Below are 13,363 nucleotides of genomic sequence, written 5' to 3'. Positions count from 1 at the left end.
TTAAAAAGACACAACAGAGCATCTGGTACATAATTGCTCTTTAATATTATTTCCTCCAGGAACTCCTTTCTGATCTCTGCTCTCTTCCTTAACCAGGTAATTTCCCCCTCTATATCTAGTATGAAACTTCTGCAGTTTCTCTTAACACAAGGTTTTGTAATGCATGTTTATGTATCAGTCTCTACTACCTGATGCTAAGGTCCTCGAAGATAGAAAGTATGTTTTAGCAACTGACCTTCTCCTTCAAAGCGTCCAGCTTAGTACCTGGTACATAGCAGTTGCGCAGTTCACATTTCTTGAACTGAACAGTAAAGAAGATAAATAATTAGTCTTATGAAAATATTAGATAACCTTAAGTTGGTTTAAGTGTCAGGGTTTGTCTTGTCTATCTCTAGTGAAAACTTATTCCTTTGCATATTTTGTAGGAATAATTTCAAAAGTTACCACCTTCAAATAAAGTTGAAAACCATGAAAGAGTTTTGGTTTTTTTTTTCGTGGGGTGGGGGGGTGTTATTATTTAGTTCCATTGGTATATTAAAATTTTTTTCCATCTAGCGTCTTTATCTGTAAAGAAAGGGATTACAAAATATGATGTCCCTGTTTCTAAAACCAGATATCTGCATAAATGTTCTGACTTTTATCTTCATGCCTCTTTTAAGTGGAAGAGCAGTGCGGAAGGTTAAACTTTGGAATTCATTGTGAATTTGACTGCTTTATGGCAGCAACACATCAGAATTCCTTGTATTGGAACAATTCAAGTCAAATCCAGGGCTTATTGCTGTCACATTTCTAATTTCCTACCCGTTTTGAAATTTTAAAGTAAATTCACTAATAAAGTCTAATATCTGGTAACTGAAAGTATGGTTTTATAATTAGCAGCTTCTGTGTCACCTGGCAGCTTGAAACGAGAATCTCAGGCTCTACTCTAGACCTACTGAGTTAGAATCTGTAGTGTGATGAGATCCTTTCACCACAGGGTATTCAAGTGTACATTAAAGTTAAAGAAGCATTGGTCTAATCTAATTGCTAAGCTGTATCCAGTTAATAATCACATAGTCTAGTTCAGGAGTTGGCAAACCATGGCTGACTCTTCCAATCCAGCCCACTACCTTTTTTTGTAAGTAAAGTTTTACTGGAGCACAACCATGCTCATTTGTTTATGTATTGTCCATGGCTGCTTTCTTGCTACAGTGGTAGAACTGAGTAGTTGTAATAGTGATCATGTGGCCCTTGAAACCTAAAATATTGATTCTCTGGCCCTTGACAGAAAATGTGCCCTGCCCTGTCCTAGCTGGTGATAGGTCAGTTACCACCATGTGTTTATAAATTTGTTTTGAGATGAGTGCTTTTTTATGCCAAGCACTGTGCTAGATGCTGCTTTTGTTTGGGTGGAAAAATCTTGTTTATCCTTGTTTAAACCTTGCTTTGGGGGAACCATTTTTGTTGTGAATCACTAGCTTTCTAGCACTGAAGAGCAAAGTAATTCCTAAGAAGTTTTACTAAAAAGTTTCCTTTTTCTCTCTTGAACTTGTAGATTATAGGTTTTGTCTTTAGTCTTGATTTTCCTAAGAAAGAACTTGTTTGTTTCTATGAAAAGGGACCACAGGCATGTTTGTTCCTTGTTATTAGGGAGTTGTAGTTAGTTGTGTGAGCCACTCAGGCTTAAAAGACTGATTTTCCCTATTGTTTATCCATGAAGAATTCATCAGTTCTGTTATCCCCAGATCTGTGCATACATAGGGTGGGGGTGGGAGGATAGAAGAATCATTTTCATTGAACATGCAGGAACTCTCAACATTGGTTACTTAGAAATGCATTCGTGGAATTCTATCTTTGTAAAGTGGACTAAACTCAAGAGGTATTCCTAAAAACTTTATCTTTGAAGTTTAAAGTTTTTCTCTAAAGTGTTCTTAGTGTTTCTGAATTGACTGCCTAATTCATTAATTTTTTTGATACAAAGCATATTGATTCTTAAATATGAAATGACAGTAAACTGTATTTCTCAGTCTCTTTCTACAGTACACTTACAGCCTCTTTAGCCCTTTTTAACATTTAGATGGATGATATTTTTATTCTTTTTGCTAGTAAATACTCAATTTGCTTTACTTTTAATTTTGTATCTGTTGAACAACTTCCCAGTAGTTTGATTTATTGAGTTTTAAGGTATGTTGATTTAATTTCTGTTATTTTCCTTTATTATCTTGGAGTCTAACCTCTATTAGAAAAGAGGAAGGAGTGGCCATTAGAAAAAAATTTCCTCTGATTATTGTGGGGGAATAAAGCACTAATCATTTTCTTGTCAAGGAATTTTTTGACATATTCTTCCTATGAATTTGCTAGTTCATCCTGGAAGAATATCTGCCAAAAAATAGATAACTCATACAGACAGAATCTAGCAAAACTGAAAAGTGAATGTCCCTATAGGGAGTTCTTTGTGTCATTCTTTCTGTTCCTGCAGAGAAATCAATGGAGTTTGCATTGGAAGTTACTGTTCCTTGTGGAAGTATCCTAGGCACCTGTAATTTCTCACTAGGGGGAATAAAAAAGAAACCTAACATCTCTGGCTGTTGAGTAGTGAGTCTCTTGGGTGGCTTCATAGTCTAGATCAATCTGTTTAATAAATGTCTCTGTTTTTACTTGTGTCACGCAATTCTAAACCTGTTCTATTCAGATATTAGAATTCTAAGTATGTACTACAAAGTGCCAAATAGTTTTTCAGAAATACAGAATAATTTAAAAAGTCTCTGTTACACCTCTTTTGGAAATGTCATGGTGATGTTACGGGTTGTTAATATGAGAGTAGCTTTACTACAACAAGTCCAAATATTTTTGATTCTCTAAGGCATAGTTTGGGATTTAGATATGTTCATCTATATTCTTTGCCATGAACAGGACAAAAGTTGTTCAACTATATTAGAAAATCATCAGAATTACTGTCATTTAGATTATAAGTGAGTTTTTAAAAGGTACCTCAATATCTATATCTGTTTGTTTCTTTTTTCCCTACAATGCTGCCTTGATAATAAACTAGTCTCAGACATTAAAAGGCTGTGAAATTGCTTAAATAAACCTGTGCTAGTCATTTTTTTAAATACTTAACAACCCCTAACCCTATATTATTAGGATAAGAAAGAATGTTATTTTTCTCATTGTTTCTGCTCCATTGATTGTGTCTCTTCAAAATCTCTCTTATCCCGTTATTGTGTTTTGGTAACAGAAGCATCCTGTTTTATGAATTGTGTGTGCTGAATTAGCTTAAGAGGGCTTCACTGCGTGATGATGACTTGAGTCCTTTAATTGTGAAGGCAGTTTCTTTTGCCTTCATTATGAAAAGGGCAAATAAGGCAGTTTTCATAGCCTAAAGGTTTTTTATAAAGCTTTCCTCTGTTGGAGTAAAGAATCAGGACAAAAGGAGTAGGCTGTTCTCAGGAATTTCTAGAAATAGCTTTTGAGAGTAAAATTAGGAGATAGCTCTCTGTTCCTCTGCAAAAGAACAAAGTCATTTTTACAGCACAGGAATTAGAAGGAAAGGCTCTGATTCTTCTGAGGTTCACTATTTTTTTTCTGTTGGTTATAACAACAGTAACTATATTTTTCAGTGTATAAAGTAGGTGTACAGTTGTCTCCATATGGGCTTTACTGGTAACCTTGTGCTGTACATAGAGCAGGTGTTACTAGTATTATTTCCATTTTGCAGCTGGGGAAACAGTTTGAGGGAAATTAATGACTTCACCATAGTCACACAGCTACCAAATCAGAGACCTGGATTTCTGATTTTAAAATGTGGTCTTCCCAGCCTACCCCACACTGCATAAGGTCTTCTTTAATCTGTACTGTTTAGTGTTGGTAAGATTCTTGTGGAAGAATAACATGGGAAATTGGTAAGATTCTTGCGGAAGAATGACATGGGAAAAGTATCATTCTTCCCCAGCAACAAAGTATGCATAACATAAACACTTAGGCTGTGATGAATTCTTCAGTATCTTATAGACAGACTAAGCAGAACATTCTGAGTCATTCGTACATAAATATTCGTATGCTATATGTGGATGATTTCTAGGTATTATCCCTCATGATTGATTGATTGATTACATGTTTTGCCCCTACTATTCAATGGTAGATTTAGCATTGTAGGCTGGCAGTTTCCTTAGCACTTTTTAAATTCCTAATCTAAAAACCACTGCATACCCATTGATTTGCATTTTTAATAATTCAACTAATTTTCACAGAATTAAATTAATATTTATTTTAAGTTAAACTTGAATGTGCTTTACAAAGAATGGCAATAGACAGCTTTTTTAATTTAAAAGGAAAAAATGTTATATCTGGAAGAATGCAAGCATTAAACCATACAAACTATAGTCTAACAAATTTAATTGGGTTATATGGTAAAAATTCTCACAGGAAAAGTTATTTCATCATTATAATTTTACATTTATTTATTAAAACTTTCCCATATATAAGAAATAGTGGTTTAAAATGGTGATACATGGGTAAATAAAATGTATATATTCCTTTTCCTTATTTTTCTAACATTAAATATGAATAATAGTTATTAAATAAATATGTCAAGGAACTAGCAGAAGAGATGAGACTGGAGGAATAGATGGAAGGCAGATCATGAAAAACCTTGAAAGCCATGTTAAGTGTTTTTTCCTTGTCTCTGAATAAGTAAATTGTTTTTTAATTTTTATTATTTTCAATATTTAAAATTAAAAAAATTTAGTTATGAGTACATAATAGTTGTATATATTTATGGGATACATGTGATGTTTTGATATAGTCAAACTGTGTAATGATCAAATCAGGATAACTGGGGTATCCATCACCTCAAGCATTATCATTTATCTGTGTTTGAAACATTTCAATTATACTCTCTTAGTTATTTGAAAATATAAAATAAATTATTGTTAACTGTTGTCACTCTATTCTATCAAATGCTAGCCCTTATTCTCACTGTATTTTTGTACCCATTAATCATTTCTGCTGTATTCCCCAGCTCCTTGCCACCCTTTGCAGCCTCTGTTAACCATCATTTTACCCCTATATTCTTTTTTTTTTTTAAAAACACTTCCACATATGAGAACATGAAACATTTGTCTTTCTTTTCCTGGTTTATTTCACTTACCATAATGTCCTCCAGTTCCATCTATGTTGTTGCAAATGATAGGATTTCATTCTTTTTTATGGTTAAATAATATTCCATTGTGTGTCTATACCACATTTTCTTTATTCATTCATCTGTTGATGGACACTTAGGTTGCTTCCAAATCTTGGCTATTGTGAATAGTGCTGCAGTAAACTTGGGAATGCAGATATCTCTTTGATGTACTGATTTCCTTTCTTTTGGATATATTTATATATTCAGCAGTGGGACTGCTGGATCATATGGCAGTTCTATTTTTAATTTTTTTGAGAAAACTCCACAGTCTTCTCCATAGTGGCTGTACTAATTTACATTCCTACCAACAGTGTACGAGGGTTCCCCTTCCTCCACATTCTCACCAGCATTCATTATTGCCCGTCATTTGGATAAAAAGCATTTTAACTGTGGTGAGATAATATCTCATTGTAGTTTTAATTTGCATTTCTCTGATGACGTTGAGCATTTTTCATGTACCTGCTAACCATTCATGTCTTCTATTGATAAATATCTATTCAGATGTTTTGCCCATTTTTTGAGTGGATTGTTAGATTATTTCTTATTGAGTTGTTTGAGCTCCATTTTTATTCTAGCTATTAATTCCTTGTCAAATTTATAGTTTGCAAATATTTTCTCTTATTCTGTGGGTTGTCTCCTCGCTTTGTTGATTGTTTCCTTTGCTGTGCAGAGCTTTTTAGTTTGATGTGTGATCCTGTTTGTCCATTTTCGCTTTGATTGTCTGTACTTTGGAGGTATTACTTAAGAAATCTTTGTCCAGACTTATGTCCTAGAATGTTTCCCCAATGTTTTCTTATAGTAGTTTCATCCTTTCAGGTGTTAGATTTAAGTCTTTAATCCATTTTGATTTGATTTTTATGTATGGTGAGAGATAGGGGTCAAGTTTCATTCTTCTGCATGTGGTTATCCAGTTTTCCCAGACCCATTTACTGAAGACTGTCCTTTCCCAGTGTGTGTTCTTGGCACCTTTGTCAAAAATGAGTTCACTGCAGATATGTGGATTTATTTCCGCATTCTCTATTCTGTTCTATTGGTCTGTGTGTCTGTTTTTATGCCAATACCATGCTGTTTTGGTTACTATAGCTCTGTAGTATAACTTGAAATCAGATAATGTGATTCCTGCAATTTTGTTGTTTTTACTCAGGATGGTTTTCCTTATACTGGGTCTTTATGTTTCTGTATAAATTTTAGCATTATGTTTTCTGTTTCTGTGAAGAATGTAATTGTTATTTTGATAGGGATTGCATTGAATCTATAGATTGCTTTAAGTAATGTGGACATTTTAACAATATTGATTCTTCCAATTTATGAACATGGAATATCTTTCAATTTGTTTTTTCTGTGTGTCCTCTTCATTTTCCTTCATCAATGTTTCATAGTTTTCATTGTAGAGATCTCTCATTTCTTTGGTTAAGTTTATTCCTATGTATTTTATTTTATGTGTAGATATTGTAAATGGAATTCCTTTCTTGATTTCTTTTTCAGATTGTCCATTGTTGGCATATAGAAATGCTACTGATTTTTGAATGTTAATTTTATATTCTGTGACTTTCCTGAGTTTAATGATCCTAATTTTGTTTTGGTAGAGTCTCTAGGTTTTTCTAAATATGAGATCATATCATTTGGAAAGAAAAATAATTTTACTTATTTTTTTCCTATTGGGATGCCCTTTCTTTCTTTTGCTTGATTGCTGTAGCTAGGATTTTCTGTATTATGTTGAATAATGGTGAATGTGGGTATTCTTGTCTTGTTCCATATCTTAATGGAAAAACTTTCAGTTTTCCCCATTCAGTATTCTACTATCTGTTGATCTGTCTTATATGGCTTTTATTATGTTGAGGTATGTTCTTTCTATACCCAGTTTTTTTTTTTGAGTTTTTTTTTATCATGAAGTGATGTTGAATTTTATTGAATTCTTTTTCAGCATCAGTTGAAATGATCATATGGTCTTTGTCCTTCATTCTGATATAACATATTGCATTGATTGATTTGCATATGTTGAACCATCCTTGCATCCCTGGGATGAATCCTACTTGATCACGAGAAACAATCTTTTTAATGTATTGTTGAATTTGTTGTGGTGGCATTTTGTTGACGTTTCACATCTATGTTTGTCAGAGATATTGGCCTGTAGTTCTCTTTTTTTGTTGTATCTTTGTCTGGTTTTGGTATCAGGGTGATAATGACCTCATAGAATGAATTTGGAAGTATTCCCTCCTCTTCTATTTTTTGGAATAATTTGAGTAGGATCGATATTAGTTCTTCTTTAAATGTTTGGTAGAAATCAGCAATGAAGCCATCAGATTATTGGCTTTTATTGATGGGAAACTTTGTTATGGCTGCAATCTCACTACTTTTTATTGGCTGATTAAGGCTTTGGATTTCTTTTTTTCATTAAATCTTGGTAGGCCATATGTGTCTAAGAATTTATCTGTTTCTTCTGGATTTTCCAATTTATTGTCGATAGTTGCTCATAATCTTCTCTAATGATCCTTTGAATTTTTGTGGTATTGTATTTTGTGAATGTTTTTTGTAATGTCCCCTTTTTCATCTCTGATTTTATTTATTTGAATGTTCTCTCTTTTTTTCTTAGTCTGGCCAAAGGTTTGTTGATTTTACTCATCTTTTCAAGAAACCAACTTTTCATTTCATTAATCTGTTTGTTGCTTTTCAGTGTTCGTTTATTTCTGCTCTGATCTTTATTTCTTTTGTTCTACTAATTTTGGGTTTGATTTGGTCTTTTCTAGTTATTTAAGATGTATTGTTAGGTGGTTTGTTTGAAGTTTTTCTACTTTATTGATGTAAGCACTTTATTGGTATCAACTTTCCTCTTAGTACTGCTTTTGCTGTATCCCATATGTTTTGATATGTTTGTGTTCTTCATTTGTTTCAAGGAATGTTTCACTTTGCTTTTTAATTTCTTCATTGACTGACTGGTCTTTCAGGAGCATGTTGTTTAATTTCCATATGTTTGTATAGTTTCCAAAATTCTTCTTGTTATTGATTTCTAGTTTTATTCCATTGTGGTCAGGAAAGATACTTGATATGATTTCCATTTTTATAAATTTTTTTAGACTTGTTTTGTGGTCTATCATATAGTCTGTCCTTGAGAATATTTCATTTGCTCCTCAGCACTTTTAAGATCTTATTGTATGGTCTTTTTGTCTTAATTTTAAAAATGTTGGCTGGGCATGGTGGCTCATGCCTGTAATCCCAGCACTTCGGGAGGCCGACGTGGGTGGGTCACCTGAGGTCAGGAGTTTGAGATGAGTCTGACTAACATGGTGAAACCCCGTCTCTACTAAATCCAAATTAAAAAAACATTATCTGGGTGTGGTGGTGCATGCCTGTAATTCCAGCTACTTGGGAGGCTGAGGCAGGAGAATTGCTTGAACCTGGGAGGCGGAGGTTGCAGTGAGCCAAGATTGCACCACTGAATTCCAGTCAGGCAACAAGAGTGAAACTCCATCTCAAAAAAAAAAAAAAGAAAGCAAGAAAATATTATTCTCAATTGTTCCTTTGCAGGTAGTCTGTATTTTTTCCCTTTAACTTTGAAGATTGTTGTTTTGTCTTTGGTGTTTAATGGTCATATTATAATGTATTTAGATATAAGCTTATTTGTATTACAAGTTAAGTTAGAGAATTAATGTCTTTTATTAATTTTGGAAATTCTTAGCCATTACTTTTTTGACTAGTGTTTTTTTTCTATTCTTTAAACAAATTTATTTTGAAATTACTTTAAACTTATGGAAAAGTTTAAAGCATATATATATAGAATGGAGTATTATATATATAATATATATATTATATATATATAAAAAGAAGTGAGCACTAACACATACTACAACATCGGTGAACCTAGGAAAAGGTACGATAACTGATAGAAGCTAGACACCAAAGAGCACATGTTATATTATTCTATTTATAGGAAATGCCCAGAATAGGCAAATTTATAGAGACAGAAAGTAGATTTGTGGTTGCCTAGATTTGAGGAGCTTAGGGGGCAATCAAGAATGATGAATGATTATGAGTTTTTTTGGGAGGAGGTGATAAAAATGTTCCAAACTTGAATGTGATGGTTGTGTGGCTTTGTAAGTATACCAAAAACCAGTGAATTGTACACTTTACATGAGGAATTGTATGGTATTTGAATTATATATCAAAAGAGCTGTTGTTAAAAGAGAACATAGATCATTATTTCGTGTTTTTTCACCCTTCTTCCCCTAATATTAACATCTTGCTTATATAACTATAATACAGTTATTGAAACTAAAAAATTAATATTGGTGCAGTGCTGTTAACTGAATTATGGACATGTGTGTTTAAAAATGTCCTTTTTCTGTTCCAGGATCCCATATTGCATTTAGTTGTCACGTTTCTGTATTAGCCCATTTTCATACTGCTGATAAAAACATACCCAAGACTGCGCAATTTACAAAAGAAAGAGGTTTAATTGGACTTACAGTTCCATGTGGCTGGGGAAGCCTTACAGTCATGGCCTTTTCTTCTGCCCTAGGAGACTTTAATTGTTTGAGAATAGTGCAAAGCTCTCTTATTAGTTCCTCAGTCTCTTGGCCTTTGTCCCTGTTATGCACTGTTTTCTTTGTTTGTTTTGTTTTGTTTTTGTTGTTGTTTTTGAGACAGAGTCTCACTCTGTAGCCCAGGCTCGAGTGCAGAGGCGCTGTCCCAGCCCACTGCAACCTCCGCCTCCTGGTTTCAAGCGATTTTTGTGCCCCAGCCTCCCCAGTGGCTGGGGCATATGCCTCCACGCCTGGCTAATTTTTATACTTTTAGTAGAGACAGGGTTTCACTGTGTTGGCCAGGCTGGTCTCGAACTCCTGACCTTAAGTGATCCACCCACCTCGGCCTCCCAAAGTGCTGGGATTACAGGCGTGAGCCACCACGCCAGGCCCAAATGAATCTTTTAAGAATAGCTTTTAAATTGTTTTGTATTTCTTAACTTGAAATCTCTAACGCCTGCCTTTTCTTTTAGATTTGGTTCCAACTGCTTTGATATTCTAAGTATGCTGTGATCTACCAGCCTTTCCCCACCAATACTCGTGCTTTTTGTACCTATAACATGTTGTTTTTTGTTTGACTTTTGCTTTCCATTTTCTTGTGGCATGGCTGTGTGATTTCTGTTCATTCTTTCTTCAAATCTCTTCTCAGGTCTTATCATCTCTTGATACCCTCCCTGATGACTCCTACCCATTGACTTATTCTCCTCCATAGATTCCTCTTGAAACTATTTTCTGTTGAAATAGTTTAAAGTCATATCATATACCTTTTTGTTTCCAATAATTTAGAGTGATGTATCTTTTTCTTCCTTTACAATAAGGTGTCAAGTTTTTGAAGGATTATATCATCTTTATATTTTATTGTTTCTGTGAGTATTATGTACCACTCTGGGTATGCAGTTGTGCTGAATTGATAGCTTTTAGAGAATTGGTTTGGGTTTTATTTCAAATGCTGATGATTTATAATATCAGAGTTACTAATTTGTGTAAATGTGCCTGCTGTCATGCCTGGTCTACAATACTGCCCTTAGGAAAGGTTAGTTGAACCCAAATCATGTAGGGGATCCCAAATCAAAGAGCATTTATTATTCTACTGTTTCACGGGAAGTATAAAGTAAGAGCAAATGCACTGAATCCAAGTTTTCTCGGAAATACTCTGTCTACTGTCTTTCCTTTGAGCCTCTTCTTAATCTGTCTCCTTAAGTATATATTACTCATTTATCTTTGACATTTTTTCATTTACTACCTTATGTAGTTTTTCTAAATAATTTATATTTGTAGGTAGAGATAAATTGTATGTGTTAATTACAGCTTAAAAGAAGAGATTGGAATATTTTAGAAAGATTAATTCTTATTAAAGCCTATCTAATTGATCTGTGTTTGCATTCTTCCTATCTGAGTCTTAACATTTTCATAAAACATCTATCAGTGAAAAAATCATCAGTGTTAGCTGGAATTGAACTTAAGAAGATATTTGACTACCGATAAAACCAGATATTGAAATGAATGAAGAACACTTGGTTTAAGAAAATTGGGTCAAGTTAGAAATGATACAACATTTTTGCTGGGCTTTAGATTTATTTTATCATTAATGACCTCTTAAAACACTGGAATTAACTTTTAAGACATCTTAAATTATTATGTTAAATACTATAGTTATTCTCCTACCTCTGAAAAGCTTGTAAGGTGATTTGAGAATGTTTGATTTATATATATTAATACTCCAATTTTCTGAGTGGTGATATTGTTTCAACAGGGCTGAAAAACTAAAAAATGTGGATACCTGGCTTTAGAAATGGGCTAGCATTATCTTACCTGCTTTGTTTCAGGGGCTGATTCTTCAACAATGCATATAGCTAGATAATCTGGAGTTAATTTTGTGTGTGTCGGTGGGAGTGAGAGCTTGTGTGCTTAGGAGAGAGTTATTTACTTGGTTAACTAAAAACAAAGTAGTAAAAAAGCAATTGTGTGAGGCAGGCACAACTTCAACAGTTTACATTGGTTTAAGTTATTTCATTTGAGGGGTGGTACCTTATTAAATCCTATCTTCTAGGCATAGTCTTATTTGTTTCTTAAGTTTCCTTATAATAAAATATAGTACTCTTAATTAATGGCTTTATATAGGTTGGAGTCTTGTTACGTGTTGACCTTTTCTATTTGCTTCACAGGTTGTTTGCATTCGCTCCACTTGGAATGCTCTCTCTCCAAAGCTGAGTTGTGACACAAGACCTCTCATTCTGAAGACACTGAGTGAACTATTTTCTCTAGTTCCTTCCTTAACGGTCAATACAACTGAATATGAGGTATGCATTTGGAGCTCAGCACATTGCCTGCTTCTCCATGGGAAAGATGTGTGTTATAATAACTTTTGGAATAAATATTCCTAATCTGTTGTTGTTGTTGTTGTTGTTCTGAGACCATGTTGATATGTTTATGGACTCTTAGGAGTAGGATAGCTCCTCATCAATCTTATGTCTAAAACGTATTTACATAAAGGATCCCAACTTTTAATTATGAGAGTATTGTCAAGATTTTAAAGTCAATATTGTAAAACTAGTGTTTCCAAAATAATAGAATTCATAAAGCCAACCATTAAAAATCATTTTGTTAATGTTTTAAGTTCTAAAAAGTAAGCCACAAAGACATTAATAAAGGCAGGACAGACTCTCCAAACTTTGTGAATTACTCAGTGTTTGTCATTGTAATGAGTTGAAATACTTGGTGGAAGATTCTTTTTTATAAGATTCATATATTACTGCTTAATATTTTCTTAATTATCTCTTCTTTGAGTGAAATGCATGAGAGGGTAGTGAATTACATTTATGCCTCTACATTTGTAAGCCATATTTTTTTTTTCATGCTTACCATTTTTCCTTTTCCTTCAAAGAGCAGCAGTTGATTTTCACTTGCAGTCTTGGTAAACTTCTAGTTTGATTTAGTCCTTTACAGACTTTGATAAACTGCCACTCCAGCCATCAGATTCCAATAATAGTCCCTTATATGTTTTAGATCATCTGACTGAGACATGCTTAGAAGATACTTCAACTCATTCTAAATGCTGCACAATGAATAAAATCAAATTTATCCTTACTGGGCTATACAATACTTATCACAGTACCTGGTGCATAATCTATATGTAGTAAGTAGTTGTTGAATGAATGATTGAATCAATACAGAATATTTTAGTTTATTCTTACATGTAGCCTTTTTTTAGGGTCTTAAAAAAAGAATCAATTTGTGACTGTGAGTATACAGTTCACCAACATTCTTTCTTATGGCTGCAGTTCACAGGCACTTGCTCTTATATTGTCAGAGAGTCCACAGGGCTACTGATAATGAGCTAAGACTAAAAGCCAATGTAAGGCCATATTGGGTATATTTACTTTCTGTCTTCAGAGGCTAAAATCATATATGTTTTGTATTGCTTGTACCTTGAGTTAATCAGATTTTATTACAGGCTAATTTATGAATTGGCTGGTGTGTTGGTTTTTTGTGTTGGCTTATCCATGGTTGTGAATTATCTTTTGGACCAGATTTTTTTTTCTTCCAGATTTTACATTCTTTTCCTTTGGTATCTTATATTAGGGTTCCTCTGTTGTTCAGACAGACTGCTTTGGGGCCGTTCTCTCTATCTCTTCCTGCCCAGTTAGGGGGAGTCTCTTCAGTGAACATAGTCCCCTTAAAA

The 13,363-nt window shown here is 33.7% G+C and overlaps 1 protein-coding gene across 12 annotated transcripts in view; it reads left to right on the top strand.

Moving 5' to 3' along the window:
• The window catches only part of FOCAD (focadhesin), a 313,151-nt gene that overhangs the window by 167,232 nt on the left and 132,556 nt on the right, over positions 1-13,363 (top strand). For all 12 annotated transcript variants that reach the window (XM_009456376.5, XM_063787945.1, XM_063787943.1 and 9 more), the window contains one exon: positions 11,847-11,981. In XM_009456376.5, the coding sequence (XP_009454651.2) occupies positions 11,847-11,981 (135 nt within the window). The remainder of the gene's footprint in view (positions 1-11,846; positions 11,982-13,363) is intronic.

Source organism: Pan troglodytes, chromosome 11, assembly GCF_028858775.2.
Source record: "Pan troglodytes isolate AG18354 chromosome 11, NHGRI_mPanTro3-v2.0_pri, whole genome shotgun sequence".
Classification (NCBI taxonomy): Eukaryota; Metazoa; Chordata; class Mammalia; order Primates; family Hominidae; genus Pan; species Pan troglodytes.
Note: the sequence above shows the minus strand (reverse complement) of the source record. Positions and strands in the feature narration are given on the sequence as shown.